General features: G+C 52.6%; 1 protein-coding gene across 1 annotated transcript in view; it reads right to left on the bottom strand.

Moving 5' to 3' along the window:
- The window catches only part of LOC145339225 (zonadhesin-like), a 64,630-nt gene that overhangs the window by 18,004 nt on the left and 19,854 nt on the right, over positions 1 to 26,772 (bottom strand). Inside the window, 14 exon segments of the mRNA XM_080183619.1 lie at positions 680 to 914; positions 5,191 to 5,320; positions 5,939 to 6,186; positions 7,771 to 7,915; positions 8,837 to 9,045; positions 10,188 to 10,456; positions 11,859 to 11,986; positions 13,597 to 13,761; positions 15,283 to 15,524; positions 17,447 to 17,591; positions 18,644 to 18,846; positions 21,029 to 21,208; positions 22,457 to 22,542; positions 23,693 to 23,801. Of these exon segments, the coding sequence (XP_080039745.1) occupies positions 680 to 914; positions 5,191 to 5,320; positions 5,939 to 6,186; positions 7,771 to 7,915; positions 8,837 to 9,045; positions 10,188 to 10,456; positions 11,859 to 11,986; positions 13,597 to 13,761; positions 15,283 to 15,524; positions 17,447 to 17,591; positions 18,644 to 18,846; positions 21,029 to 21,208; positions 22,457 to 22,542; positions 23,693 to 23,801 (2,494 nt within the window).

Here is a 26,772-nt window from a genome sequence, read left to right on the forward strand (position 1 = left end):
CATTGCCTGCCGATGAGGGAAAAATAGCCCTGGCAGTGAGGAGGACGCCCCCCATTTCACTCTTCAAGATAGTGTCAAGGTTGGGCGGGGGGCCTTCCGGATCCAGCTCAAGGGGAAGGGCCAAAGGGAGGGGTTGGAGGGACGAGCGGAGAGAAAAGACGGGCACCACTGGCAAGATGGCATTCCTTCAGGTGGTCCCGCGCTCAACCCTCGGACTATCTCAGTGTCCCCAGCTCCCCCTCCCCGCACCCTCCCCCCCACCCCCGACCCCCAACCCTGGGTGGAATGGAATCACCCCTTGGTGGCACTGCATCTGACTTGGGTGGAGTTGGTATCCATATGGGGAGGGTCTTGGGCCAACGTTGAACCCACACACTCCTTCCCCCACCACCCTCGTCCCGTCAAACCCCACTCCACCTCTGCTCACCACCTCGACCCCCAACCACAAAGTCTGGCCACCCATGTTGGAGTTGACGGGATCTTGCTGTGCACCCACGGTTCCCCCCCCCCACACGGTCGCAGTGGATGTCCATGAGGTGTTGGCCAAGGCGAGTCTTCCTCCACCCCTCCCCTGCTCCCCCCGCTCACGTGGCTAGGGGCCTACCCAGCTGCCCCACCGCCCCCCCCCATCCCCTGCTGGACGGAGGTACGCCCCACCACCCTCCCCGCTCTCACTCACTTGTATCTCCTGGTGTCGGGTCCTTGGGACTGCTTCCTCATCCAATCATCGTCATCATCATCATCGTCATCATCCTCCTCATCTTCCCTGTCCTTCACTCGCCAGCTTTTCCCGAACTTGTTCACATTGTGGACTTGGCTGCCGTCCGGCAGGGTGAAGTCATTCCTGAACCTCCCATCGTAATTCCCGCACAGGCCTCGGACCGCCTTCTTGTAGAGGCTGGGGATGATGATGTCTGGAAGAAGACACCAGCATTGGAACGGCGGGGCAGGTTCATTCATAATTTGCCGAGATTGGCTGGGTGGTTAACAGTGAGGCTGAGGTTTACAGCATGGAAACAGGCCCTTCGGCCCAACTTGTCCATGCCGCCCTTTTTTTCTCAAACCCCCGAGTTCAAACTGCCCTCATTTTGTCCACATCCCTCGATACAGCATGGTGGCACAGTGGTTAGCACTGCTGCCTCACAGCTCCAAGGGCCTGGGTTTGATTCCCAGCTTGAGTCAATGTCTGTGTGGACATTCTCCCCATGTCTACGTGGGTTTTCTCCAGTTTCCTCCCACAATGTGCAGGTTAGGTGGATTGACCGTGCCAAATTGCCCCTTCGTGTCCCGGGATGTGTAGGTTAAAGGGATTAGCGGGGTAAATGTGTTGTGGGGATAGGGCTTGGGGTGATCCTCACTCAGCGACCTCCTACGCTCCAGAGAAAAAAGTCCCAGTCTATCCAGCCTCTCCTTATAACTCAATCCATCAAGTCCCTGTAGTAAATCCGAGTAAATCTTTGCTGCACTCTTTCTAGTTTAATAATATCCTTTCTATAATAGGGTGACCAGAATGGCACACAGTATTCCAAGTGTGGCTTTACCAATGTCTTGTACAACTTCAACAAGACGTCCCAACTCCTGTACTCAATGTTCTGACCAATGGAAAAGTATAGATTACAAAAAGCAGAGACGTTATGTTGGGGGTTGTGTAGAACTTTGGTGAGGCCACAGCTGGAGTACTGTGTGCAATTCTGGTTGCCACATTATCGGAGGATGTGAACACACTGGAGGGGGTGCAGAGGAGATTCTCCAGGATGCTGCCTGGGATGGAGCACTGAAGTTATGGAGCGAGGTTGGATAGACTTGGGTTGTTTTCTCTGGAGCAGAGAAGGGCGAGCTGATCGAGGGGTACAAGATTCTGAGGGGCAAGGACAGAGTGGACAAGGGGCAACTGTGCCCCTTGGTTGAAGAGTCAGTTATGAGGGATCACAAGTTAAAAATGAGGGGGTGGGAGGTGGGGATTTGAGGAGAATCTTTTCAGGGTGGTGAGGGTCTGGAATGCGCTGTCTGGTAGGGTGGTGGAGGTGGGATGCCTCACATCCTTGAAAAAGAACCCAGATGGCATGGCATGGCCATTCAGGGCCAAGTGCTGGCAAGTGGGATTAGGTGCGTAGGTCGGGGCCTCTCATGAATCGGTGCAGACTCGATGGGCCGAAGGGCCTCTTCTTCACTGTAATAATCTGTGATTTGGTCATCCATTTGCCAGATGTGGGCGCTTGTGGCAATGCCAAAGTTGACCGCCCGTCCCTATTTACCCGGACAACATAGGGGGCGGCACAGCGGGTCAGCACTGCTGCCCCACAGCGCCAGGGAGCCGGGTTCGATTCCCGGCTTGGGTCACTGTTGTAAGTTCATGAGAGATAGCAGCCATTCGGCCCATCAAGTCCGCTCCACCATTCCATCACGGCTAACGTGTTCCGCATCCCCATTTTCCTGCTTTCTCCCCTTCAACTCATTAAAAATCTGTCCAACTCCTCCTTAAATGTACTCGCTGTTCCGGCATCCACCACACCTTGGGACAGCCAATTCCACAGACCCTTTGGGAGAAACAGTTTCCCCTCACCTCTGTTTTAAATTTGTTGCCCCTTATCCTAAGACTATGACCTCTCCATCCTAGAATGTCCCACCAGTGGAAGCATCCACATCTACTTTACCCTCAACTTTTATCAGCTCGTATCCCTCAATTTGATCCCCTCCCCCCCGCCATTCTTCTAAATTCCGGAGGGTGGAGGCCCCAAACATGTTCAATCTCTCAAAAAACCCCTCATCAATCGAGTGACCCTCCTCTGCACTGCCTCCTACGTCTTTCCTCCAATACAGAGACCAAAACCGCGCACCATACTCCACACGTGGTCTCACAATAAAACAACTGGATGAGGTTTGTATTGAGCAGGGTGGAAGATATAGGGGCAGAATTAGGCCACTCGGCCCATCGAGTCCGCTCCACCATTCCATCGTGGCTGATGTGCCCCTCAGCCCCATCTTCCTGCCTTCTCTCATAACCCCTCAACCCATTACCAATTAAATATCAGTCTAACCCCTCCCTAAATATCCTCACTTTTCCAGCGTCCATCACGCTTGGAGGTCTGGGCAGAGTTTGCACGTTCTCCCTGTGTCTGCATGGGTTTCCTCCGGGTGCCTCCCACACTCCGAAAGATGTGCTGGTTAGGTGGATTGGCTGTGCTAAATTCTCCCTCAGTGTTACCCCAACAGGTGCCGGAGTGTGGCGACTAGGGGGATTTTCACAGTAACTTCATTGCAGTGTTAATGTAAGCCAACTTGTGACACTAATAAATAAAATCCTCCAGCTTGGGTTGACGAGTGGCAAGTAACATTTGCGCCACACCGGTGCCAGGGTAATGACCATCTCCAACAGGCAAGAATCTAACCATCACCCCCTAGTCATTACATCGCTGAACCGCCCCCCCCCCCCCCCCAACTATCAACATCCTGGGGGTTACCACTGACCAGAAACTGAACTGGGACCCAGCCATATAAATACTGCGGCTCCTAGACCAGGTCAGGGGCTGGGAATCCTGCGGCAAGTAACTCACCTCCTGACTCCCTTCCCAAAGCCTGTCCACCATTGACAAGGACACAAGTCAGGAGTGTGATGGAATACTCCCCACTTGCCTGGATGGGTGCGGCTCCCAACAACAACTCAAGAAACTCGACACCATCCAGGACAAAGCAGCCCCCTCTTGATTGGCACCCCATCCACAAACACTGACTCCCTCCACCCCGCCGATGCATCCCTGTGTACCATCTACAAGATGCACTGCAGCGACTCACCAAGGCTCCTTAGACAGCACCTTCCAAACCCACCACCTCTACTATCTAGAAGGACAAGGGGCAGGAGATACCTGGGGAACGCCACCACCTGGAGATTCCCCCTCTGAGTCACTCACCATCCCGACTGGGAAATATATCGGCCGTTCCTTCACTGGGTCAAAATCCTGGAATTCCCTCCCCTAACTGTTGGATGTCAGGAGCACGATCGATATATTTCGCCTGCCACGCCTGGCCATCTGCACCCCCCCCAACCCAAGCTACCTGGCTGGATAGACTGGGACTTTTTCTCTGGAGCGTAGGGGGCTGAGGGGTGATCTTATAGAGGTCTATAAAATAATGAGGGGCACAGATCAGCTAGATAGTCAATTTCTTTTCCCAAAGGTAAGGGAGTCTAAAACTAGAGGAGAAAGGTTTAAGGTGAGGGGGGAGAGATACAAAAGTGTCCAGAGGGGCAATTTTTCCACACAGAGGGTGGTGAGTGTCTGGAACAAGCTGCCAGAGGCAGTAGTAGAAGTGGGTACAATTTTAAAAAGCATTTAGACAGTCACATGGGTAAGATGGATATAGAGGGATATGGGCCACACATGGGCAATTGGGACAAGTTCAGTGATTAACAAAAAGGGGTGGCATGGACAAGTTGGGCCAAAGGGCCTGTTTCCCTGCTGTAAACCTCTATGGCCCTATGCGAGAGAGAGAAAGACACGAGAGATACAAGAGAGGGCGACAGACAGAAAGAGAGACACAGGATGAGAGAGAGAAAGAAAAAACACAGAGACTGAGGGGAAGGAGACAAGAGAGTTTGGTTGAAGTTGTATAAGACATTGGTAAGGCCACACTTGGAATACTGTGTACAGTTCTGGTCACCCCATTGGAGAAAGGATATTATTAAACTAGAATGAGTGCAGAAAAGATTTATTAGGATGCTACCGGGACTTGATGGATTAGGCTGGATAGGCTGGGACGTTTTTCCCTGGAGCGTAGGGGGCTGAGGGGTGATCTTATAGAGGTCGATAAAATAATGAGGGGCACAGATCAGCTAGATAGTCAATATCTTTTCCCAAAGGTAGGGGAGTCTAAAACTAGAGGGTACAGGTTTAAGGTGAGAGGGGAGAGATACAAAAGGATCCAGAGGGGCAATTTTTTCACACAAAGGGTGGTGAGTGTCTGGAACAAGCTGCCAGAGGTAGTAGTAGAGGCGGGTACAATTTTGTCTTTTAAAAAGTGTTTAGACAGTCACATGGGTGTAGAGGGATATGGGCCAAATGTGGGGCATTTGGGATAAGCTCACTGGTTTTAAAAAGGGACAGCACGGACAAGTTGGGCCGAAGGGCCTTGTTTCCACGCTGTAAGCCTCCACCTGAGGCAGTGGGTGACTCTGTCTCGCCTGGCTGCCCTTACCTGCGTTCTCTCTTCCATCGAAATTGACAGAGAGGCCAATGTCCGTCTCCAGGTAGAGGGTCTTGGATTTCTGGTAGACACGGAAGCCTTCGCGCGACTTGTAGGGTGGCCTCACCCTCTCTTCATCCAGCTGCGTCGAGACGAGGAGGAGGGTGGGGGGAAAGAAGTGAGAAAAACTTTAGTCTCAGACACGGGGGAGTCGAAATCGCGGCTCGGCAGGGCAAAGCTCAACATGACAGAAGAGGAATGTTCAGACTGAGATAGCGCCACAACACCAGGGGAGTCAGTAGAGAGGGGCGATTTTCCAGCCCTTCCTGCTGGAGGGGGTTTCCAGTCCTGCCAAAGATGTGTAGGTTAGGTGGATTAGCCATGCAAAGTTGCCCCTTGGTGTCCAAAGATGTGCAGGTTAGGTGGATTGGCCATGCTAAATTGCCCCTTAGTATCCAAAGATGTGCAGGTTAGGTGGATTGGCCATGCTAAATTGCCCCTAGTGTCCAAAGATGTGCAGGTTAGGTGGATTGGCTGTGCTAAATTGCCCCTTAGTGTCCAAAGATGTGCAGGTTAGGTGGATTGGCCATGCTAAATTGCCCCTAGTGTCCAAAGATGTGCAGGTTAGGTGGATTGGCCATGCTAAATTGCCCCTAGTGTCCAAAGATGTGCAGGTTAGGTGGATTGGCCGTGCTAAATTGCCCCTTAGTGTCCAAAGATGTGTAGGTTAGTCACAGGACCGATCCGTCGATTCCCTTACCAGGAAGCGTTTGTTCTTGTGGAACTCAATGGTGTGGCCGTACACTTCGATGTAGACAGCCGACAGGTAGGTGATCTTCTTGTTTCCGTTCCTCACTTCGTTCTTGCCCTCGATGTTGATGGGCTGCAGGCCCTCGGTGGGCTTGTAGGTGGTGACCAGCGTGTAGGTGCCCTTGCCCTGGAAGTGGTGGGACAGTCCATCGAAGGTCAGGTAGTGAGGGTCTCCCGAAATCAGGCACGTCTCGAATGCTGCGGGGCGGGTGGGTGGAGGGGAAACAGGACAAGAAAATCAGCGCCACCTTTGACTGAGAGGCAACGAGACTGTTCGACAGCGGGGAGAACACTGAGAGACAACAAGACTGAGAGACAACGGGGAGAAGACTGAGAGACAACGAGACTGAGAGACAACGGGGAGAAGACTGAGAGACAACGAGACTGAGAGACAGCGAGATTGAGAGACAACGGGGAGAAGACTGAGAGACAGCGAGACTGAGAGACAGCGAGACTGAGAGACAACGGGGAGAAGACTGAGAGACAGCGAGACTGAGAGACAGCGAGACTGAGAGACAACGGGGAGAAGACTGAGAGACAGCGAGACTGAGAGACAGCGAGACTGAGAGACAACGGGGAGAAGACTGAGAGACAACGAGACTGAGAGACAACGGGGAGAAGACTGAGAGACAACGAGACTGAGAGACAGCGAGACTGAGAGACAGCGAGACTGAGAGACAACGGGGAGAAGTTAAGCGGAGTCTTACTTGAGGCCTGAGGGGTTTGTACGGAGAAAATGGCTCTGAGGAGTGGAGGAGGATACGTGGGTAGGGCGTGGAGGGATACGGTTTCCGGTGCAGGTCAGTGGGATGAGGCAGAAAAATGGTTTGGCACAGCCAAGAAGGGCCAAAAGGGCCCTGTTTCTGTGCTGTAATGTTCTCTGGTTCGTTGGAGGGAGTGGGGCGGGGGGAGGGAGGGGGAGGGGGTAGGGAAGGAGTGTGGGTAACCAGCAGGACACAGGTTGGAAATACGCAGCAACAGAGCTAATCAGAGAGGGCGACGAGGGGGACATTTCTCTTAAGGCAGCGTTCTGGAAGGTGCTGCCTGAAAGGGGTGACAGAGTGGCGCACTGCTGCCTCACAGCGCCGGGGATCTGGGTTCAATTCCTGGTTTGGGTCTGTTTGGAGACTGCATGTTCTCCCCGTGTCTGCATGGGTTTCCTCCAGGTGCTCTGGTTTCCTCCCACAGTCTGAAAGATGTGCAGGTTAGGTGGATTGGCCATGCTAAATTGCCCCTTTAGTGTCCAAAGATATGTAGGTTAGATGAATTGGCCATGCTAAATTGCCCCTTAGTGTCTAAAGACATGCTGGTTAGATGAATTGGCCATGCTAAATTGCCCCTTAGTGTCTAAAGACATGCTGGTTAGGTGGATTGGCCATGCTAAATTGCCCCTTAGTGTCCTAGAATGTGTGGGTTAGGAGGATTAGCGGGGTAAATACGTAAGGTAATGAGGATGGGGCCTGTGTGGGATTGTGGTCGGTGCAGTCTCAATGGGCCGAACGGCCTATTTGTGCACTCGATGGGCCGAATGGCCTCTTTGTGCACTCGATGGGCCGAATGGCCTCTTTGTGCACTGTAAGGATTCTGCAATCTGAAGTCAGGAGGGGGTTAGTTTTTGCGGTCCCATATTCACGGCCAGACATTCGCCCACCACCCCCCCCTCCTCCCCCACCTCCTCCCCACCCGCCCCGTCCTCCCCCGCCACTCCCAAGCACCGGCCATGAGCTGATCTGGGAACGTTGGCAGGTTTGGGATTGAGGAAGGCAACGAGGGGTGACTTACCGACAGGCTTGCACCGGTACCTCCCGTTCTTCTTCTTCAGCACGCAGACCGAGTTCTCGTGACACTTGTGCCTTCTGCACTTCAGTTGCCCCTTCGAGCAGGTACACTTGCTGTCACAGCGCTCATTCAGCCATGTGTCCCCGGACTGTGGAACGGAAAAGAGAAAGAAAAGGTGGCGTCACTCCCTGGCTCCGGAATCTGAAAGCAAACGCGGGGCAGTCTTCCTCTCGCAGAGAGAGCCTGCTTTGAAAGGAGCAAGCCATTGGTTCTCAAGACGTTTTGGGAGGGTTCACGGTGGGGGGAAACGAGGCTGTGTGTGCTGGCTGTGTCACTCACTCTCAGCTTTCAGCCCAGGGTTCAAATCCTACTCCTGTTACTTGAATTCACATTCCTGTCGGATATTCCCTATTCCAAACCTGGTTCTTTGATTTGACTGATTACTGTCACATGTACGGGGATACGTGAAAAGTATTGTTTCTTGTGTGCTACACAGACAAAGCATACCGTTCATAGAGTACATAGGGGAGAAGGATTTGATTTATTATTGTCACGTGTATTGGGATATAGTGAAAAGCATTGTTTCCTGTGCACTATACAGACAGAACATACCGTTCATAGAGAAGGAAAGGAGAGAGTGCAGAATGTAGTGTTACAGTCATAGCTAGGGTGCAGAGAAAGATCAACTTAATGCGAGGTAGATCCATTCAAAAGTCTGACGGCAGCAGGGAAGAAGCTGTTCTTGAGTCGGTCGGGACGTGACCTCAGACTTTTGTATCTTATTCCTGTCGAAAGAAGGTGGAAGAGAGAGTGTCCAGGGTCCTCAATTATGCTGGCTGCTTTTCCCGAGGCAGCGGGAAGTGTAGACAGAGTCAATGGACGGGAGGCTGGTTTGCGTGGTGGATTGGGCTACGTTCATGACCTTTTGTAGTTCCTTGCGGTGAAAGGCTATCAGGGGGAAAGGTGAAGGGATTTTGGGCTGAAAGTTTTTGGAGGGTGAAAGGCCCCCGGGGTTGGGGGGGTGGGTGAAAGGTTATCAAGGGTGAAAGGTTACCGGGGCAAAGCTTACCTCATAGTAGTCACCATTGTAGTCGACACAGCCGCAGTCCGCCAACGGCACGCACTGGTCGTCACTCAGCACAAAGCCGGAGTCGCATTCGCAGCCTTCCACGCAGGGCTGGTTACTCTCGCAGGTCGAGGGAGCGTAGATATCGATGCAGGTGGCCGGGCAGCTGGATGCACACTCTGTGTAGTGGCTGTTTTTCTGACAGGGGAGAGCTGGGGCAGACAAGAGAGACATCCTTGAAACATGGAGGGGGGGGTGGGAGTGAGTCACGCCAAGCAACTATCGGACGCAATCGTCGACAAAGCGAATGGGGAGAGTTTGGCACTCAGCCGAGCATTCGTTCACCACAGCAGCGCCAGAGAATCCTGGGCCTCTGGTGAAGTTTTCGGCACAAATACGGAAACGTAACCTCGTCTCAGTCACGGTGAGAAGGCCAACTATCATCGAATGTATCAAAACAAAAGGTCTATGTTCACTAATGTCCCCTGTAGGGAAGGAAATCTGCCGTCCTCACCCAGTCTGGCCTACATGTGACTCCAGAGCCACAGCCCATGTGGTTGACTCTCAACTGCCCCTCTGAAATGGCCGAGTGAGGCATTCAGTTCAAGGGGCAATGAGGGATGGGCAATAAATGCCAACGCTCCTTGTTCGATGATGAGAAGAGTAATAGCCGTCTTCAAAGTAGGAGCTGGACCAGTTAGGAACGAGGGCAGTCAGCACATTTTCAGATAAACCTGGAAATCTGCAACGCTCCCAAAATGTTGTGAGCGCGAGGGATCAGTTGAAGTATTTTTTTATTTGCTATTAGTTGGGCGGCACGGTGGCACAGTGAGTTAGCACTGCTGTCTCACAGCGCCAGGGACCCGGCTTTGATTCCCAGCTCGGGTCACTGTCTGTGTGGAGTCTGCATGTTCTCCCTGTGTCTGCGTGGGTTTCCTCCAGGTGCTCCAGTTTCCTCCTACAATGAACAAGTTAGGTGGGTTGACCATGCTAAATTGCCCCTTAGTGTCCAAAGATGTGTAGGTTAGGTGGATTGGCCATGCTAAATTGCCCCTTAGTGTCCAAAGATGTGCAGGTTAGATGGATTGACCATGCTAAATTGCCCCTTAGTGATGGGAGTCTAGCTGGGGAAAATGCGTGGGTTAATGGGGATAGGGAGGGATTGTGGTCAGCGCAGACTCAATGGGCCGAATGGCCTCTTTCTGCATTGTGGGGATTGTAGGATTCCACAGAACTGGCCATGACTGGTGATGCCTCCCTTTGTGGAGCAGCCAGTCCACGCTCGCGAGAAGCGGGCATCTCCCGGAGGAGATAAGGAGGGAGAGGAACAAGTCCGAGCTGGGCGCCCACTTACGACAGAAGGTGCTGTTCCGCCACTTGATGTCGATGCCCTCACTCTTGCAGGCCTCCGCGTAAGACTGGACGTTGTCGCAGAGGGTGGAGATCATTCCCGAGTACTCGCACATGTCGTAGACGCAGTTCTCGATGAAGGGGGCTGGCTTCACCACGCCGTGGCACTGCTGGTACTTCCCTGAGAGCAGATGGCTGCACTGTGCTCTCCATCGGGCCTGTTCCTCGGCCGTACACGTGGGATTCAGGTCCTCTCTGTCGTCGGCGTGGCAGCTGGGAAAACCAAGGAAGGAGTTAACAGTGAGAGCACCACAAAAACTGGGTCCCCTCGCCACCCCAGGGATCTTTGACCCATTGGCACAGTGGGTTAGCACTGCTCCCTCATAGCGCCCAGGGGCCAGGGTTCAATTCCTGGCTTGGGTCACTGTCTGTGTGGAGCTCCCCGCCACTCCCCATCTCTGCGTGGGTTTCCTCTGGCTGCTCCGGTTTCCTCCCACAGTCCAAAGGTTAGGTGGATTGGCCATGCTGAATTGCCCCTTAGTATCCAAAGATGTGTAGGTTAGGTGGATTGGCCATGCTAAATTGCACCTTAGTATCCAAAGATGTGTAGGTTAGGTGGATTGGCCATGCTGAATTGCCCCTTAGTATCCAAAGATGTGTAGGTTAGGTGGATTGGCCATGCTAAATTGCACCTTAGTATCCAAAGATGTGTAGGTTAGGTGGATTGGCCATGCTAAATCGCACCTTAGTATCCAAAGATGTGTAGGTTAGGTGGATTGACCATGTTAAATTGCCCCTTAGTGTCCAAAGATGTGTAGGTTAGGTGGATTGGCCATGCTAAATTGCCCCTTAGTGTCCAAAGATGTGCAGGTTAGAGGGATTAGTGGGGTAAATGTGTGGGGTTCTGGGGATAGGGCTGAATTTAGAGTATTGTGTCCAGTTTTGGTCACCGAGTTACAGGAAGGATGTAAATAGGGTTAAAAGAGTGCAGAGAAGGTTCACAAGGACATTGCTGGGACTTGAGAAGCTGAGTTACAGAGAGAGATTGAATAGGTTCGGACTTTATTCCCTGGAGCGTAGAAGAATGAGGGGAGATTTGATAGAGGTGTATAAGATTTTGATGGGTGTAGATAGAGTGAATGCAAGCAGGCTTTTTCCACTGAGGCTAGGGGAGAAAATAAACCAGAGGGCTTGGGTTAAGGGTGAAAGGAGAAAAGTTTAAAGGGAATATTAGGGGGAGGATTCTTCACGCAGAGAGTGGTGGGAGTGTGGAATGAGCTGCTGGATAAATGCGGGGTCACTTTTAACATTTAAGAAAAACTTGGACAGGTACCTGGATGAGAGGGGTGTGGAGGGATATGGTCCGGGCGCAGGTCAGTGGGACTAGGCAAAAAATGGTTCGGCGCAGACAAGAAGGGCCAAAAGGCCTGTTTCTGTGCTGTAATGTTCTAAGGTTCTATGGACTCCAGATGTGGCCAACTTTGCATTGGCCCGAAACAGATCACCTGGCCACTGTCGCGATGCGGCTTGTGGGATCTTGCTGTGCGCACGTTAACTGCCGCGTTCCTTTGCACCACAGCAGCGTGAGCAGTGATTGAAAAACGGACTCCGCTGGACATCCCCGGCGTTGGGTAGGGTGAACTCGCCGCTCTCTTGGTTTCGCCATTTCTCTTACCGTGAGTCATCGTCTCCTTCTACCCGCCAGCTGTTTCCGAACTGGGTGACGTTCTTTGCCGGGAGCCCATCGGGCATCAGCAGCTCGTCCGCGCCGTTGTTGTTGAAGTTGCCACACATGCCGCACACCTGGGAACAGGTAGAGGGGTCAAAATCAGGAGACCTCGTACAGGTGAACTTGGCGAGGAAGGGAGGCTGGAAGCCTGCCCCGACATTCGATGCGATCCCGCTCAATATTCAACAACCCCCTCCATCCCAAAACCCCGCCTCATCCTCTCCACCCGCTTCGAGCTCAGATCCAGATAGCACAATAGGAGACCATTCGGCCCATCAAAGACATGCCGCCCTCTCTGCGGAGCTACCCAATCAGTCCCATCCTCCCGTCTCTCTCTCTCTCTCTCTGAACATCTTCATTCATGGGACATGGGCATCGCTGGCTGGCCAGCATTTATTGCCCATCCCTAATTCTTCCCGTGTCTGCGTGGGTTTCCTCCGGGTGCTCCGGTTTCCTCCCACAGTCCAAAGATGTGCAGGTTAGGGGGATTAGTCATGCTAAATTGCCCCTTAATGACCAAAGATGTGCAGGTTAGGTGGATTGGCCATGCTAAATTGCCCCTTAGTGTCCAAAGATGTGCAGGTTAGGTGGATTGGCCATGCTAAATTGCCCCTTAGTGTCCAAAGATGTGCAGGTTAGGTGGATTGGCCATGCTAAGTTGCCCCTTAGTGTCCAAAGATGTGCGGGTTAGGTGGATTGGCCATGCTAAATTGCCCCTTAGTGTCCAAAGATGTGCAGGTTAGGTGGATTGGCCATGCTAAATTGCCCCTTAGTGTCCAAAGATGTGCAGGTTAGGTGGACTGGCCATGCTAAGTTGCCCCTTAGTGTCCAAAGATGTGCAGGTTAGGTGGATTGGCCATGCTAAATTGCCCCTTAAGGTCCAAAGGTGTGCAGGTTAGGGGGATTAGTGGGGTAAATGTGTGGGGATAGGGCTTGGGTTGGGATTGTTGTTGGTGCACACTCAATGGGCTGAAGGGCCTCCTTCTGCACTGTGGGGATTCTATTACATTGCCCCTTGAGAAGGTGGTGGGGGAGCTGCCAACTTGAACCTGTTGCAGTCCACCGCAGTCCTCACAATGCCGCGAGGGAGGGAGTTCCAGGATTTTGACCCAAGCCACTGCGAAGGAACGGCCGATATATTTCCCAGTCGGGATGGTGAGTGGCTCGGAACTGAAATCTCCAGGTTCCCCCCAGGTATCTGCTGCCCCTTGTCCTTCTGGATGGTAGAGGTGGCGGGTTTGGAAGGTGTTGTCCAAGGAGCCTTGGTGAGTCGCTGCAGTGCATCTTGTAGATGGTACACACGGCTGCGTCGGGGAGGGAGTGAGTGTTTGTCTCGATGAGCTTTGTCCTGGATGGTGTCGAGCTTCTTGAGTTGTTGTTGGGAGCCGCATCCATCCAGGCAAGTGGGGAGTATTCCATCGCACTCCTGACTTGTGTCCTTGTCGATGGCGGACAGGATTTGGGGAGGGGAGTCAGGAGGTGAGTTCCCGTGAGGAATTTTGTGTTCTCTTAGGATGAGATAATTCCTCATCCCCTCCCCACCAACAACCCTCACCTCGGTGAGTTGGTTTGGTTCCGTATCATAGGGGTGGACCCACCCAGCCTGGGAGTTAACACCGCCCCCCGCCCCCCCGACATCCTCCCCCACCCCGCACTCTGCCCCCCCTCCCGTCCCCGCTCTCACCTTCCCGTGGTACGTGTTGGGCAGTTTAATCTCAAGGTGGTGGTTGCCGTCAAACCTGACCGTCAGCCCGAATGTGGTCTCCAGGACGTTGTAGATGCCACTGGTGTAGATGCTGACTCCGTTCACATTGTCCTCAAAGGGGGTCCTGATCTTCTTGCCGTCCAGCTGCAAAGGCAGAGACACCTCAGTTTCACCGGCCGCTCAGAATCCTGTGCACAGGGTCAAAGAGAGAAAAGCAGCCCACGGAAATTCACCGAACCTGAAAGTGGACCATTCAGCCCATCACCCACATACTAGCTCACTGTTGTAACAGAGCTCGATTGACCAATAACTGTTGTCTCTCTCTCTCTCTCTCTCTGTCTCTCTCTTTCAGTCTCTGTCTCTCTCTCTGTCTCACTCTCTCTTTGCCTCCCTCTCTCTCTCTCTCTCTGTCTCTGTCTCCCCCTCTCTCTGTCTCTGCCTCCCCCTCTCTCTCTGCCTCCCCCTCTCTCTGCCTCTCCCTCTCTCTCTGCCTCTCTCGCTCTCTCTGCCTCTCCCTCTCTCTCTGCCTCTCTTGCTCTCTCTCTCTCTCTGCCTCCCCCTCTCTCTCTCTGCCTCTCCCTCTCTCTCTGCCTCTCTCGCTCTCTGTCTGTCTCTGCCTCCCCCTCTCTCTCTCTGCCTCCCCCTCTCTCTCTGCCTCTCCCTCTCTCTCTGCCTCTCTCTCTCTGCCTCTCTCGCTCTCTCTCTGTCTCTGCCTCCCCCTCTCTCTCTCTGTCGTTGCCTCCCTCTCTCTCTCTCTCTGTTTCTGCCTCCCCCTCTCTCTCTCTCTCTGCCTCCCTCTCCCTCTGTCTGTCTCTGTCTCCCCATCTCTCTCTCTCTGTCACTGCCTCCCCGTCTCTCTCTCTCTCTCTCTCTCTCACTGCTTCCCTTTCTGTCTATCTGTCTCTCTCTCTCTCTCTGACTCCCTCTCTTTCTCTCTTTCTGAGTTGAGGGATAGAAAGGGAGAGGGAGGGTAGGGGGGAGAGAGAGGGGGAAGAGGGAAAGAGAGAGAGAGAGAATAAAGAGAGGGGGAAGAGGGGGGAGAGAGAGAGGAGAAAGTAGGGGAGAGAGAGAGAGAGGCGGGGAGAGAGGAAGAGGGAGGGGGAAACGGGGGGAAGGAGGTGTGGAGAGAGTAAGGGGGGGGAGATTTCCCCTTGAGATCCTGGGCCAACATTAAAAAAGAAACCAAATGGAAAGAAGAAAGCGATAGATTCGTTGACGTCTGTGGGATCTTGCTGTGCGCCAGTCAGCAGGGGTCGGCTCTCGACACGTGGCCCAGTAAACACGGCAAAGTCTCCCGGTAAGAGCAGGATCATTTCCCCCGGGAAAAAAAAACGCAGCCAGTGGGGAGAGAGAGAGAGAGAGAGTGTGACGTGCGGACGATCGATCGCAGTAACTGGGAGCTGTGATTGGGAATGGTGGGGGGGGGGGGGGTGGGGGGGAGTGCAGGGCGAGGGGTTAGAGGTTGGCGAGGGGAGGATTACACCCGATCATTCAGGGTCTGGCTGAGACCGGCGGGGGACAGGACAGGCTCCCGTGGAAGTGCCGATCGTGTCCTCGGAGCGAGCCACGAGGTCGGACGCGTCACTGCTCGGAAAGGTGAACACCCCCCACCCCACCCAATCGTCCGGTGTCCGAGCGCGCGTCCAACGATCGACCGGGACCTACCAGGAGCCTCCTGTTCTTCTTCATGGTGACCTTCAGCCCGTAGACGTCGACATAGACCTGGCTGAGGTAGGAGGCGTACGGCAAACCCCGCTCCTCGTTCTTGGCGCTGACCGTGAAGGGGGTGACCCGGGTGGGGTCGCAGACGTTGGCCAGGGTGTAGGTGCAGGTGCCCAGGAAGGTGTGCATGGCATTATCAAAGGTGTAATAGTGCGGGTCCCCGGCGACGTGGCAAGAGGCGAAGCCTGCGGGTGAGGAGGGGGCATAAAGGTGATCGGAGGCAATAGTGACATCAGCTATTGTTCCGCTACTATAGAAAAGAGCACTGACCCAGAGTACAGTCACCACAGTCCGGGGCCTGTTCGGGTAACACTGGGGCAGAACTTAGCACAGCCAACGCACCCTAACCAGCATGTCTTTGGACACTAAGGGACAATTTGGCATGGCCAATCCACCTAACCTGCACATCTTTGGACACTAAGGGGCAATTTAGCATGGCCAATCCACCTAACCTGCACATCTTTGGACACTAAGGGACAATTTAGCATGGCCAATCCACCTAACCTGCACATCTTTGGACACTAAGGGGCAATTTAGCATGGCCAATCCACCTAACCTGCACATCTTTGGACACTAAGGGACAATTTAGCATGGCCAATCCTCCTAACCTGCACATCTTTGGACTGTGGGAGGAAACCAGAGCACCCGGAGGAAACCCACGCAGACATGGGGAGAACGTGCAGACTCCACACAGACAGTGACTCGAGCCAGGAACCGAACCCGGGTCACTGGCGCTGTGAGGTAGCACTGCTAACCCACTGTGCTACCGTGCTGCTCCAAATTACACAGTCCAGGCATTGGGAGCGGTCACGGTAACAGCGATCCCTCGCCATAGAGGCAGGGGTAAGAATATAACCTCAAACACGCTCACAGAGTTCACTTTTTGGAGTAGGACGGTTTCTGTAATAGCGGCATCCTGCCACTGTATGGCGATCTTTCACCATATGCCAATCTGACTTTACCACATCCCTGTGCCCAGGTCTCACAGCATGAATTTTTTTAATCCACAGACTTCGTACTGTTATGGTTAACTAGTGAATACCATTGCTGGAATGGTACCAATATTTCTCCTCATGCAGGGAGACTAATGCCCTGGATAGGACACTAGCCACCTCTGTAACCTCAAACACTCCCAGGACAGGTACAGCACGGGGTTAGATACAGAGTAAAGCTCCCTCTACACTGTTCCCCCATCAAACACTCCCAGGACAGGTACAGCACGGGGTTAGATACAGAGTAAAGCTCCCTCTACACTGTTCCCCCATCAAACACTCCCAGGACAGATACAGCCCGGGGTTAGATACAGAGTAAAGCTCCCTCTACACTGTCCCCCATCAAACACTCCCAGGACAGGTACAGCACGGGGTTAGATACAGAGTAAAGCTCCCTCTACACTGTCCCCCATCAAACACTCCCAGGACAGGTACAGCACGGGGTTAGATACAGAGTAAAGCTCCCTCTACACTGTCCCCCATCAAACACCCCCAGGACAGGTACAGCACAGGGTAAGATACAGAGTAAAGCTCCCTCTACACTGTCCCCGCATCAAACACTCCCAGGACAGGTACAGCACGGGGTTAGATACAGAGTAAAGCTCCCTCTACACTGTCCCCCATCAAACACTCCCAGGACAGGTACAGCACGGGGTTAGATACAGAGTAAAGCTCCCTCTACACTGTCCCCCCATCAAACACTCCCAGGACAGGTACAGCACGGGGTTAGATACAGAGTAAAGCTCCCTCTACACTGTCCCCATCAAACACTCCCAGGACAGGTACAGCACAGGGTTAGATACAGAGTGAAGCTCCCTCTACACTGTCCCCATCAAACACTCCCAGGACAGGTACAGCACAGGGTTAGATACAGAGTAAAGCTCCCTCTACACTGTCCCCCCATCAAACACTCCCAGGACAGGTACAGCACAGGGTTAGATACAGAGTGAAGCTCCCTCTACACTGTCCCCCATCAAACACTCCCAGGACAGGTACAGCACGGGGTTAGATACAGAGTGAAGCGTGTGTTGGTAACACTGAATGTCAGTGATGCTGAGTTCAGTCTGGGGCAGTTGCGATATTTATCCCGAGCTGTACCTTATTGTCTCACTGACCTGATGTGTGACAGTCCAGAACTCCGTCCACTTCCTTGCACCTGTCCAGGGGTCCGCACTGCCAGTCTTCACAGGTGATGTTGTTGGGACTGGAGCAGGTACACCGTTTTGTACAGTTCCTGTTCGCCATCCAGGTCTCTCCCAGCTGCCAAACAGCAACAGAATCTTAGTTACTGCGTTATCCCCTCTTATTGTTCCCCTACGCACCAACGCGTTCTGAATCCCATCCACCCTCCAGCCCCAGTGCCTTCCCGACAAAGTTTAGACTTTAAAAACTTGAAGTTTGTGTTCAGCGTTTAACCTTGCCCAAATCTTGATCTCCACTCAAAATCTTGACTCCAATGGAAATTGGAGTACAAGGATAAATACGGCTTTGTATCGTTGTACGGTATTTTGCTAAGACCAACAGTGCAGATGGAGGCCATTCAGCCCATCAAGTCTACCCTGACCACAATCCCACCCAGGCCGTATCCCTATGTATTTACCCTAGCTAGTCCCCCCTGAAGGGGCAATTTCAGAACTGCCAATCCACCTAACCCGCCAATCTTTGGGAGCAAATTGGATCTGGGGCAAAGTTTGCCGTTTTTGGCCTCCACGTTTGAGAAAGCAATCGGTTTTGCGTTGGAGACGGAACAGGGAGGATTCGCAAGGTTGGTTCCCCGAGGTGAGGGGGTCATCCCAGTATGAGAGACCGAGCAAACTGGGTCTAAATTCTCCGGAGATTAGGAAAACGAGGGACAATCTTGACCGAATCTCCCCAAACTTGGAGGGGCTTTGACTGGGTGGAGGCTGAGAGATTGCTCCCCGCAGGCCGGGGGGCAGTCTAAAACACCGAGGTTGGGGGGAAGCATTCTCTGGATGAGGGGGGTGGCCATTTTGGACAGCCATTTTGGATTGAGATGAGGAACGATTTCTTCGCTCAAAGGGTTGTGAACCTTTGGAATTCTCTCTCCCAGGGAGTTGTCGGTGCTCCATCATTGACTAGACTTGAGGACAGGGTAGACAGAAGTTTGGTCTCTCGGAAGAGGGCGGGGGGGTGCAGAATGGCCGAACATCAGCCATGTTCGCATTGAATGATCGGCTGGATGGGCCGAACGGCCTACTCCCGACTCTTCCGGTGATTCTCCTGCCGCTCCGGCCATTCCGAACCGCGTCCCAGATGCCGCCGGATCCCGGTTATTCTGTGAAACTGCTCACCAGATGGTAGTTCCTCTCGGGGTCCACACAGCCGCACTGGCTGAAGGGGACGCACCGGTCACCGCTCAGCACGTAGCCTGGGTCACAGACACAGCCCTCGACGCAGGGACGGGTACAGTCACCGGGAGCCGAGAGGTCGGTGCAGGAGGCTGGACAAGCTGTGCCACATGGTTCATAGTGACTGCCCGCTGGGCAACTGGGAGCTGTCGGAGAGAAAGAGAGAGAGTGAGTGTGAGACAGAGAGAGTGAGAGAGAGGGAGTGAGAGTGAGAGAGAGGGAGTGAGAGAGAGGGAGTGAGAGAGAGAGGGAGTGTGAGACAGAGAGAGTGAGAGTGAGAGAGAGAGAGAGGGAGTGTGAGAGTGAGAGTGAGAGAGTGAGAGTGAGAGAGAGAGTGAGAGTGAGAGAGAGAGAGAGAGTGAGAGTGAGAGAGAGAGAGGGAGTGAGAGAGAGAGGGAGTGAGAGAGAGTGTGTGAGAGAGAGAGAGTGTGAGAGAGAGAGAGTGAGAGAGTGAGCGAGTGTGTGTGAGGAAGTGAGAGAGAGAGAGAGATAGAGAGAGAGAGTGAATGTGAGAGAGTGTGACCGTAACACCATAAGACATAGGAGCAGAATTAGGCCACTCGGCCCATCGAGTCTGTTCCACCATTCAATCATGGCTGATATTTTTCTCGCCCCCCGTTCTCCTGCCTTTTCCCCTGATCCCCTTATTAATCAGGAACCTCTCTATCTCTGTCTTAAAGACACTCGATGACCCGGCCTCCTCTGCGGTTCCACAGATTCCCCACTGAAGAAATTCCTCCTCATCTCTGTTTTAAAGGATCGTCCCTTTAGCCTGAGGTTGTGCCCTCTGGTTCTAGTTTTTCCCACTCGTGGAAACATCCTCTCCACGTCCGCTCTATCCAGGCCTCGCAGTATCCTCTAAGTTTCAATAAGATCCCCCCCTCATCCTTCTAAAGTCCATCGAGTACAGACCCAGAGTCCTCAACTGTTCCTCATATGACAAGCTCTTCATTCCAGGGATCGTTCTTGTCAACCTCCTCTGGACCCTTTCCAAGGCCGGCACATCCTTCCTGAGATACGGGGCCCAAAACTGCCCACAATATTCCAAATGGGGGTCTGACCAGAGCCTTATACAGCCTCAGAAGTACAGAGAAAGAGAGAGAGAGGCAGACAGAGAAAGAGAGACAGAGACAGACAGAGAAAGAGAGACAGAGACAGACACAGACAGAGAAAGAGAGACAGACCGACAGAGAAAGAGAGACAGACAGACAGACAGACAGAGACAGAGAGAGAGAGAGACAGAGACAGAGAGAGACAGAGACAGAGAGAGAGAGAGACAAAGAGAGAGAGACAGAGAGAAAGAGACAGACAGACAGAAGAGAGCTAAGTATTCAACACCAAGTCTGCACTGACTCTGCAAAAGTGCACCGACCCTTCCTAGGCCCAATCTTGTAAGCCCACACAATTTAGCATGGCCAATCTCCCAAACCCGTACATCTTTGGACACTAAGGGGCAATTTAGCAAGGCCAATCCCCCTAACCTGTACATCTTTGGACACTAAGGGGCAATTTAGCATGGCCAATCCACCTGCCCTGCATATCTTTGGACACAAAGGAGCAATATATGCTTTGTCTATGCAGCATGGCTCTCACCAATTTTTACAGATACACCATAGAAAGCATTCTTTCTGGTTGTATCACAGCTTGGTATGGGCTCCTGCTCTGCTCAAGACCGCAAGAAACTACAAAAGGGTCGTGAATGTAGCCCAATCCATCACACAAACCAGCCTCCCATCCATTGACTCTGTCTACACTTCCCGCTCCCTCGGAAAAAGCAGCCAGCATAATCAAGGACCCCACACACCCCGGATATTCTCTCTTCCACCTTCTTCCGTCGGGAAAAAGATACAAAAATCTGAGGTCACGTACCAACCGACTCAAGAACAGCTTCTTCCCTGCTGCTGTCAGACTTTTGAATGGGCCAACTTCACATTAAGTTGATCTTTCTCTACACCCTAGCTATGACTGTAACACTACATCCTGCACCTGCTCCTTTCCTTCTCTATGAACGGTATGCTTTGTCTGTATAGTGTGCAAGAAACAATACTTTTCACTGTATCCTAATACATGTGACAATAAATCAAATCCGTCTCCCCATGTACTCTGTGAACAGTATGCTTTGTCTGTATAGCACGCAAGAAACAATACTTTTCATTGTATCCCAATACATATGACAATAATAAATCAAATCGATTACCTCTCTGCGTCCCTCAGCATTTCTCTAGATTCTGGTTGGGGATAGGTTTTCCTATTTGGTTTTGACAGTGCGGCAGGGAACGCAATCTCCACCGAGGGAGGGGCAGCCGACTGGACGAAGGAGCTACTCACGGCAGAAGGTCTTGTTCCTCCAGCTCACGGAGACACCAGCCTGGGCGCAGAGGGTGGCGTAGGACTGCAGGGCAAAGCAGAGCGAGGGCATTTCGCCGCCTGTGCCACAGGACACGTCGTACACGCAATCCTTGAAGGCCTGTTCTGGGGGGATGAGCTTGTTACACTGGCGGAACGGACCTGGGACAGAGAGAGAGAGAGGAGAGAAAGTGAAAGGTACCTCCTCAGATCTGGCCTCTCGGGATTGCTCCATTGCTGGTTTTTCGACTGGAATACTTAAACCCTCTCCCACTTATTTCACCCCAGTGAAGTACAGAAATTTCAGTTCAATAAAACCTTCCTCTTTATTTAACAGCATGGTTCCAATGATCAACATAGAATTCCCCCCAGTGCAGACGGAGGCCATACGGCCCATCGAGTCTGCGCCGTCCACAATCCCACTCAGGCCCTGTCCCCATATATTTACCCTGCTAATCCCCCTGACACTAAGGGGCAATTTAGCATGGCCAATCCACCTAACCTGCACATCTTTGGGCACAAAGGGACAATTTAGCATGGCCAATCCACCTAACCTACACATCTTTGGACACTAAGGGGCAATTTAGCATGGCCAATCCACCTAATCTACACATCTTTGGACACTAAGGGGTAATTTAGCATGGCCAATTAAGTAACCTACACATCTTTGAACACTAAGGGGCAATTTCGCACGGCCAATCCACCTAACCTGCACATCTTTGGACACTAACAGGCAATTTAGCATGGCCAATCCACCTAACCTGCACATCTTTGGGCACAAAGGGACAATTTAGCATGGCCAATCCACCTAACCTGCACATCTTTGGGCACAAAGGGACAATTTAGCATGGCCAATCCACCTAACCTGCACATCTTTGGACACTAACAGGCAATTTAGCATGGCCAATTAAGTAACCTACACATCTTTGAACACTAAGGGGCAATTTAGCATGGCCAATCCACCTAACCTGCACATCTTTGACACTAAGGCACAATTTAGCATGGCCAATCCACCTAACCTGTACATCTTTGACACAAAGGCACAATTTAGCATGGCCAATCCAAATAACTTCCCAAGACGTGCTGGTTAGGTGGATTGGCCATGTTAAGTTGCCCATAGTATCAGGGGGATTAGTGGGGTAAATAAGTGGGGTTATGGGGTTAGGGCCTGGGTGGGAAAGTGGTCAGTAAGGGCCCAATGGGCCAAATGGCCTCCTTCTACTCCTTTGGCTGTGTGTCCAATGCATCATACTGAGTTCCATTTGCCTGATTCCTGGAGGATCTGGATCCTTCATCCTTGACGTCTATCGAGTCCCTGTGGCTCTGATGGTTGGTCACGTGCTTTCGCTCCCTTTGGTATTCTTCCCCCTTTGGCCATGGATGGGGGAGGGGGTAGTTTGGGATACTTACCCTTTGGGTCCTTAAGAAATCCACAGCTCCAAGGCTCCTTGAATTCATCCTCATCGCAGTCTGCCGGTGGGTCTTCATGGGTGCACCTGCAAATAGGGCAAAGAAATGAAACATGTTCTATATTGCCTGACACTAAGGGGCAATTTAGCCTGGCCAATCCACCTAACCTGCACATCTTTGGACACTAAGGGGCAATTTAGCATGGCCAATCCACCTAACTGCACGTCTTTGGACGCTATGGGGCAATTTAGCATGGCCAATCCACCTAACTGCACACCTTTGGACACTATGGGGCAATTTAGCATGTCTAATCCACCTAACCTGCACATCTTTGGACACTAAGGGGCAATTTAGCATGGCCAATCCACCTAACCTGCACATCTTTGGACACTAAGGGGCAATTTAGCATGGCTAATCCACCTAACCTGCACATTTTTGGACTACGGGAGGAAACTGGAGCACCCAGAGGGAAGCCCTGCAAAGTTGGGGACAACTCCACACAGGCAGCCATCCAAGGCCGGAATTGAACCCGGGTCCTTGCTGCTGTGAGGCAGCAATGTGCCTACTGCCATGCACCGGTCACGGGTGCGTCAGGACATTTCTCCTCCGAATTAACCGCTTCACCGCATCTGCTTCTGGCCTCTTGTCTGTTCGACGCGGAATCCACGCCCAAGTAAGCACAGTGAGCATGACGAGTACACGGACGCACGTACTCACAAAATGAAGCAAAGTAAGGTTTGGTGGGGAAGGGAATATTTGGGTGGGCTTCGGAGAAAGAGCGCGGGACAAACTGGGTCAGCGAGGGGGGAAGCGGAATAGCCAGGTGATTGCCCGGGGGGGGTGGTTGGGGGGTGGGGGGGGGTGGTTGGCCACACGCGCGAGGGTGTATGTGTGCTTTGCGGAGGCGCGAGCCGGAATGAGATATCGGCATGAGATCAGCTAATGGGAACTTCTCCCAGTAAACCGCAGACTTGCTGAGCCTGGGATTTCGCCGGCGCTGATTAGCAAGATGAAAGATGAGTCAGGGTCAGGGGCATAGCAGTGGGCGGGTGGGGCAGTGGTGGCGGCGGAGGCTCCCGCCACCCCCCCCCACCCCCCAATTTCAAAAAATAACCGGGATGCGCTTTCTCATATTAACTGGTAAATCGGACGCATCAGCAGACAGAGCAAGACAAAATAAAAATGCAGCGACAGCAAGGGCTGTTATCCAATAAGTAAATTAAAATCCGCACTTACTGAGTGCTCGTGCCTGGCACCAGCCAGCTAGCTCCGAGTTCCTTAAAGCTATCGGCCGCTTGGCCGTCCGGCTTGAGTTTGTCGTCAGCTGGACGTCCGTTGTAGTTTCCTGCGTTGGGGAGAGAGGGAGAGAATCATCGAACCCTACAGTCCAGAAAGAGGCCCTTTGGCCCATTGAGTCCGCACCGAATACAATCCCACCCAGGCCCTACCCCTCCCAATATCCTTACATATTACACCCACTAATCCCCTCTAACCTACGAATCCCTCGACACTAAGGGACAATTTCTTAGCCTGGCCAATCAACCTAACCCGCACACCTTTGGACACTAAGGGGCGTTTAGCATGGCCAATCCACCTAACCTGCACACTTTTGGACACTAAGGGGCGTTTAGCATGGCCAATCCACCTAACCTGCACATCTTTGGACACTAAGGGGCAATTTAGCATGGCCAATCCACCTAACCCGCACATCTTTGGACACTAAGGGGCAATTTAGCATGGCCAATCCACCTAACCTACACATCTTTGGACACTAAGGGGCAATTTAGCATGGCCAATCCACCTAACCCGCACATCTTTGGACACTCGGGGCAATTTAGCATGGCCAATCCACCTAACCTGCACATCTTTGGACACTAAGGGGCAATTTAGCATGGCCAATCCACCTAACCTGCACATCTTTGGACACTAAGGGGCAATTTAGCATGGCCAATCCACCTAACCTGCACATCTTTGGACACTAAGGGGCAATTTAGCATGGCCAATCCACCTAACCTGCACATCTTTGGACTGGGGGAGGAAACCGGAGAACCCGGAGGAAACCCACGAGGGAGAACGTGCAAACTCCAAGCAGACAGTGACCCGAGCCGAGAATCGAACACAGGACCCTGGAGCTGTGAAGCAGCAGCGCTAACTCATTGTGCTACCGTGCCGCCCGTAGAGAGTGGGGCCTTTGGTCGCCAGGCTGAGGCCTACGTAACCGTCGGCAAGGTCGGGGGTGGGGGGGGATCGGAAACAAAAAGTAGAGGCCTAAAAACGTCCCGGGGTGACTGTCGGGGGATGTGGGGGGGGGGAGTCGTGAGCAAGCCCAACTGAGGCCTATTGGCCTACCTGAACTTTGCACCCCAGCGGGCAAAGGTGAGGATGTGGGAGAGAGAGAGAACGGTCGTGCCATTGGACGCCATTTTCCTACCCTGAAAGATGTCCTGGTTAGGGTGCGTTGACCCGAAGGGGCGCCGGAGCGTGGCGACCGGGGGATTTTCACAGTAACTTCATTGCAGCGTTAATGTCAGCCGTACTTGTGACTAATGAATAAACTTCATTCACTTTACTCTTACCCACCCCTCCCATCTCCATCCCAGGAAACCCCGGGCCTCTCTCGCCCCCAAAATCTCCGGGCCTCAGTTTTGGAAAGTTTTTGCGGTGGGTGAGGAGAAAGTCCCAGATTTCCAAACGTGCGAGGAGATGTTTTTTCCCACTGTACCCCCCCACCCCGCTTGATTTTCTGGGTTCTTCTCCCCCTCCCCCCCACCTCCCCCAGTGTTTGGAATTCATTCTCCGTTCACCAGGGGGAAATGGTTTCTCACTTTGAGACCTTATCGAACTGTTTAAAGATTCCCTCCCCTCGTGCCCCGGTTAGATCACCACCCCCCACCCTCCGTCTTCCGACCCTCAATCTTGACCAATCCAAAGAGCAAAGAAAATTACAGCACAGGAACAGGCCCTTCGGCCCCTCCAAACCTGCACCGACCACGCTCCCAACTGAACTAAAACCCCCTAGCCTTCTGGGGACCGTATCCCTCTATTCCCATCCTATTTATGTATTTGTCAAGACGCCCCTTAAAGCTCACTATCGTATCTGCATCCACTACCTCCCCCCGGCAGCGAGTTCCAGGCACCCACCACCCTCTGTGTAAAAGACCTGCCTCGTACATCTTTAAACCTTGCCCCTCGCACCTTAAACCTGTGCCCCCCTAGTAATTGACTCTTCCACCCTGGAAAAAAAGCTTCTGACTATCCACTCTGTCCATGCCCCTCATAATCCTGTAGACTTCTATCAGGTCACCCCTCAACCTCCGTCATTCCAGTGAGAACAAACCAAGTTTCTCCAACCTCTCCTCATAGCTAATGCCCCTCCAGACCAAGACAACATCCTGGTAAACTTTTTCTGTACCCTCTCCAAAGCCTTCACATCTTTCTGGTAGTGTGGCGACCAGAACTGAACACCGTGGCCCAACTGAGGTTCTACAAAGCTGCAACATGACCTGTCAATTTTTAAACTCAATGCCCCGGCCGATGAAGGCAAGCATGCCGTATGCCTTCTTGACTACCTTCTCCACCTGCATTGCCCCTTTCAGTGACCTGTGTACCTGTACACCCAGATCGCTCTGCCTGTCGATAGTCTTAAGGGTTCTGCCATTTACTGTATATTTCCTATCTGAATTTGACCTTCCAAAATGCATTATCTCACGTTTGTCCAGATTAAACTCCATCTGCTATCTCTCCACTCAAGTCTCCAACCGATCTATATACTGCTGTATCCTCTGACGGTCCTCATCGCTATCCGCCAATCTTTGTGTCGTCCGCAAACTTATTAATCAATCCAGTTACATTATCCTCATTTATATATATTATAAACAGCAAAAGTCCCAGCACTGATCCCCGAGGAACACCACTTGTCACAGCCCTCCATTCAGAAAGACACCCTTCCCACTGCTACCTTCTGTCTTCTATGACCGAGCCAGTTCCGGATCCATCTTGCCAGCTCACCTCTTCGTGGGATGAGGAGCAGAAGTGGGCCGTTCAGCCCTTCGAGCCTGTTCCGTCATTCAATCAGCTCATGGCTGATCTCTCCCTGGTCTCAGATCCACCTCTTCCCCATCTCCCTTTAACTCGTTTCTTAATCAGAAACCTATCCATCCCCTTCTCGAAACAATTCAATGATTCAGACTCCTCCACACTACAGGGCAGTGAGTTCCACAAATTCACCCCACCCTCAGTTTTAAATCTACCGCCTCTCTACCCTGTGACCTCCTGTTCGAGATTGCCCCACACATTTGGTCGACACTCATTCTATC

This window comes from Carcharhinus amblyrhynchos, unplaced genomic scaffold (genome assembly GCF_965287045.1).
Source record: "Carcharhinus amblyrhynchos unplaced genomic scaffold, sCarAmb.v2.hapA chromosome_352, whole genome shotgun sequence".
NCBI classification, from domain to species: Eukaryota; Metazoa; Chordata; class Chondrichthyes; order Carcharhiniformes; family Carcharhinidae; genus Carcharhinus; species Carcharhinus amblyrhynchos.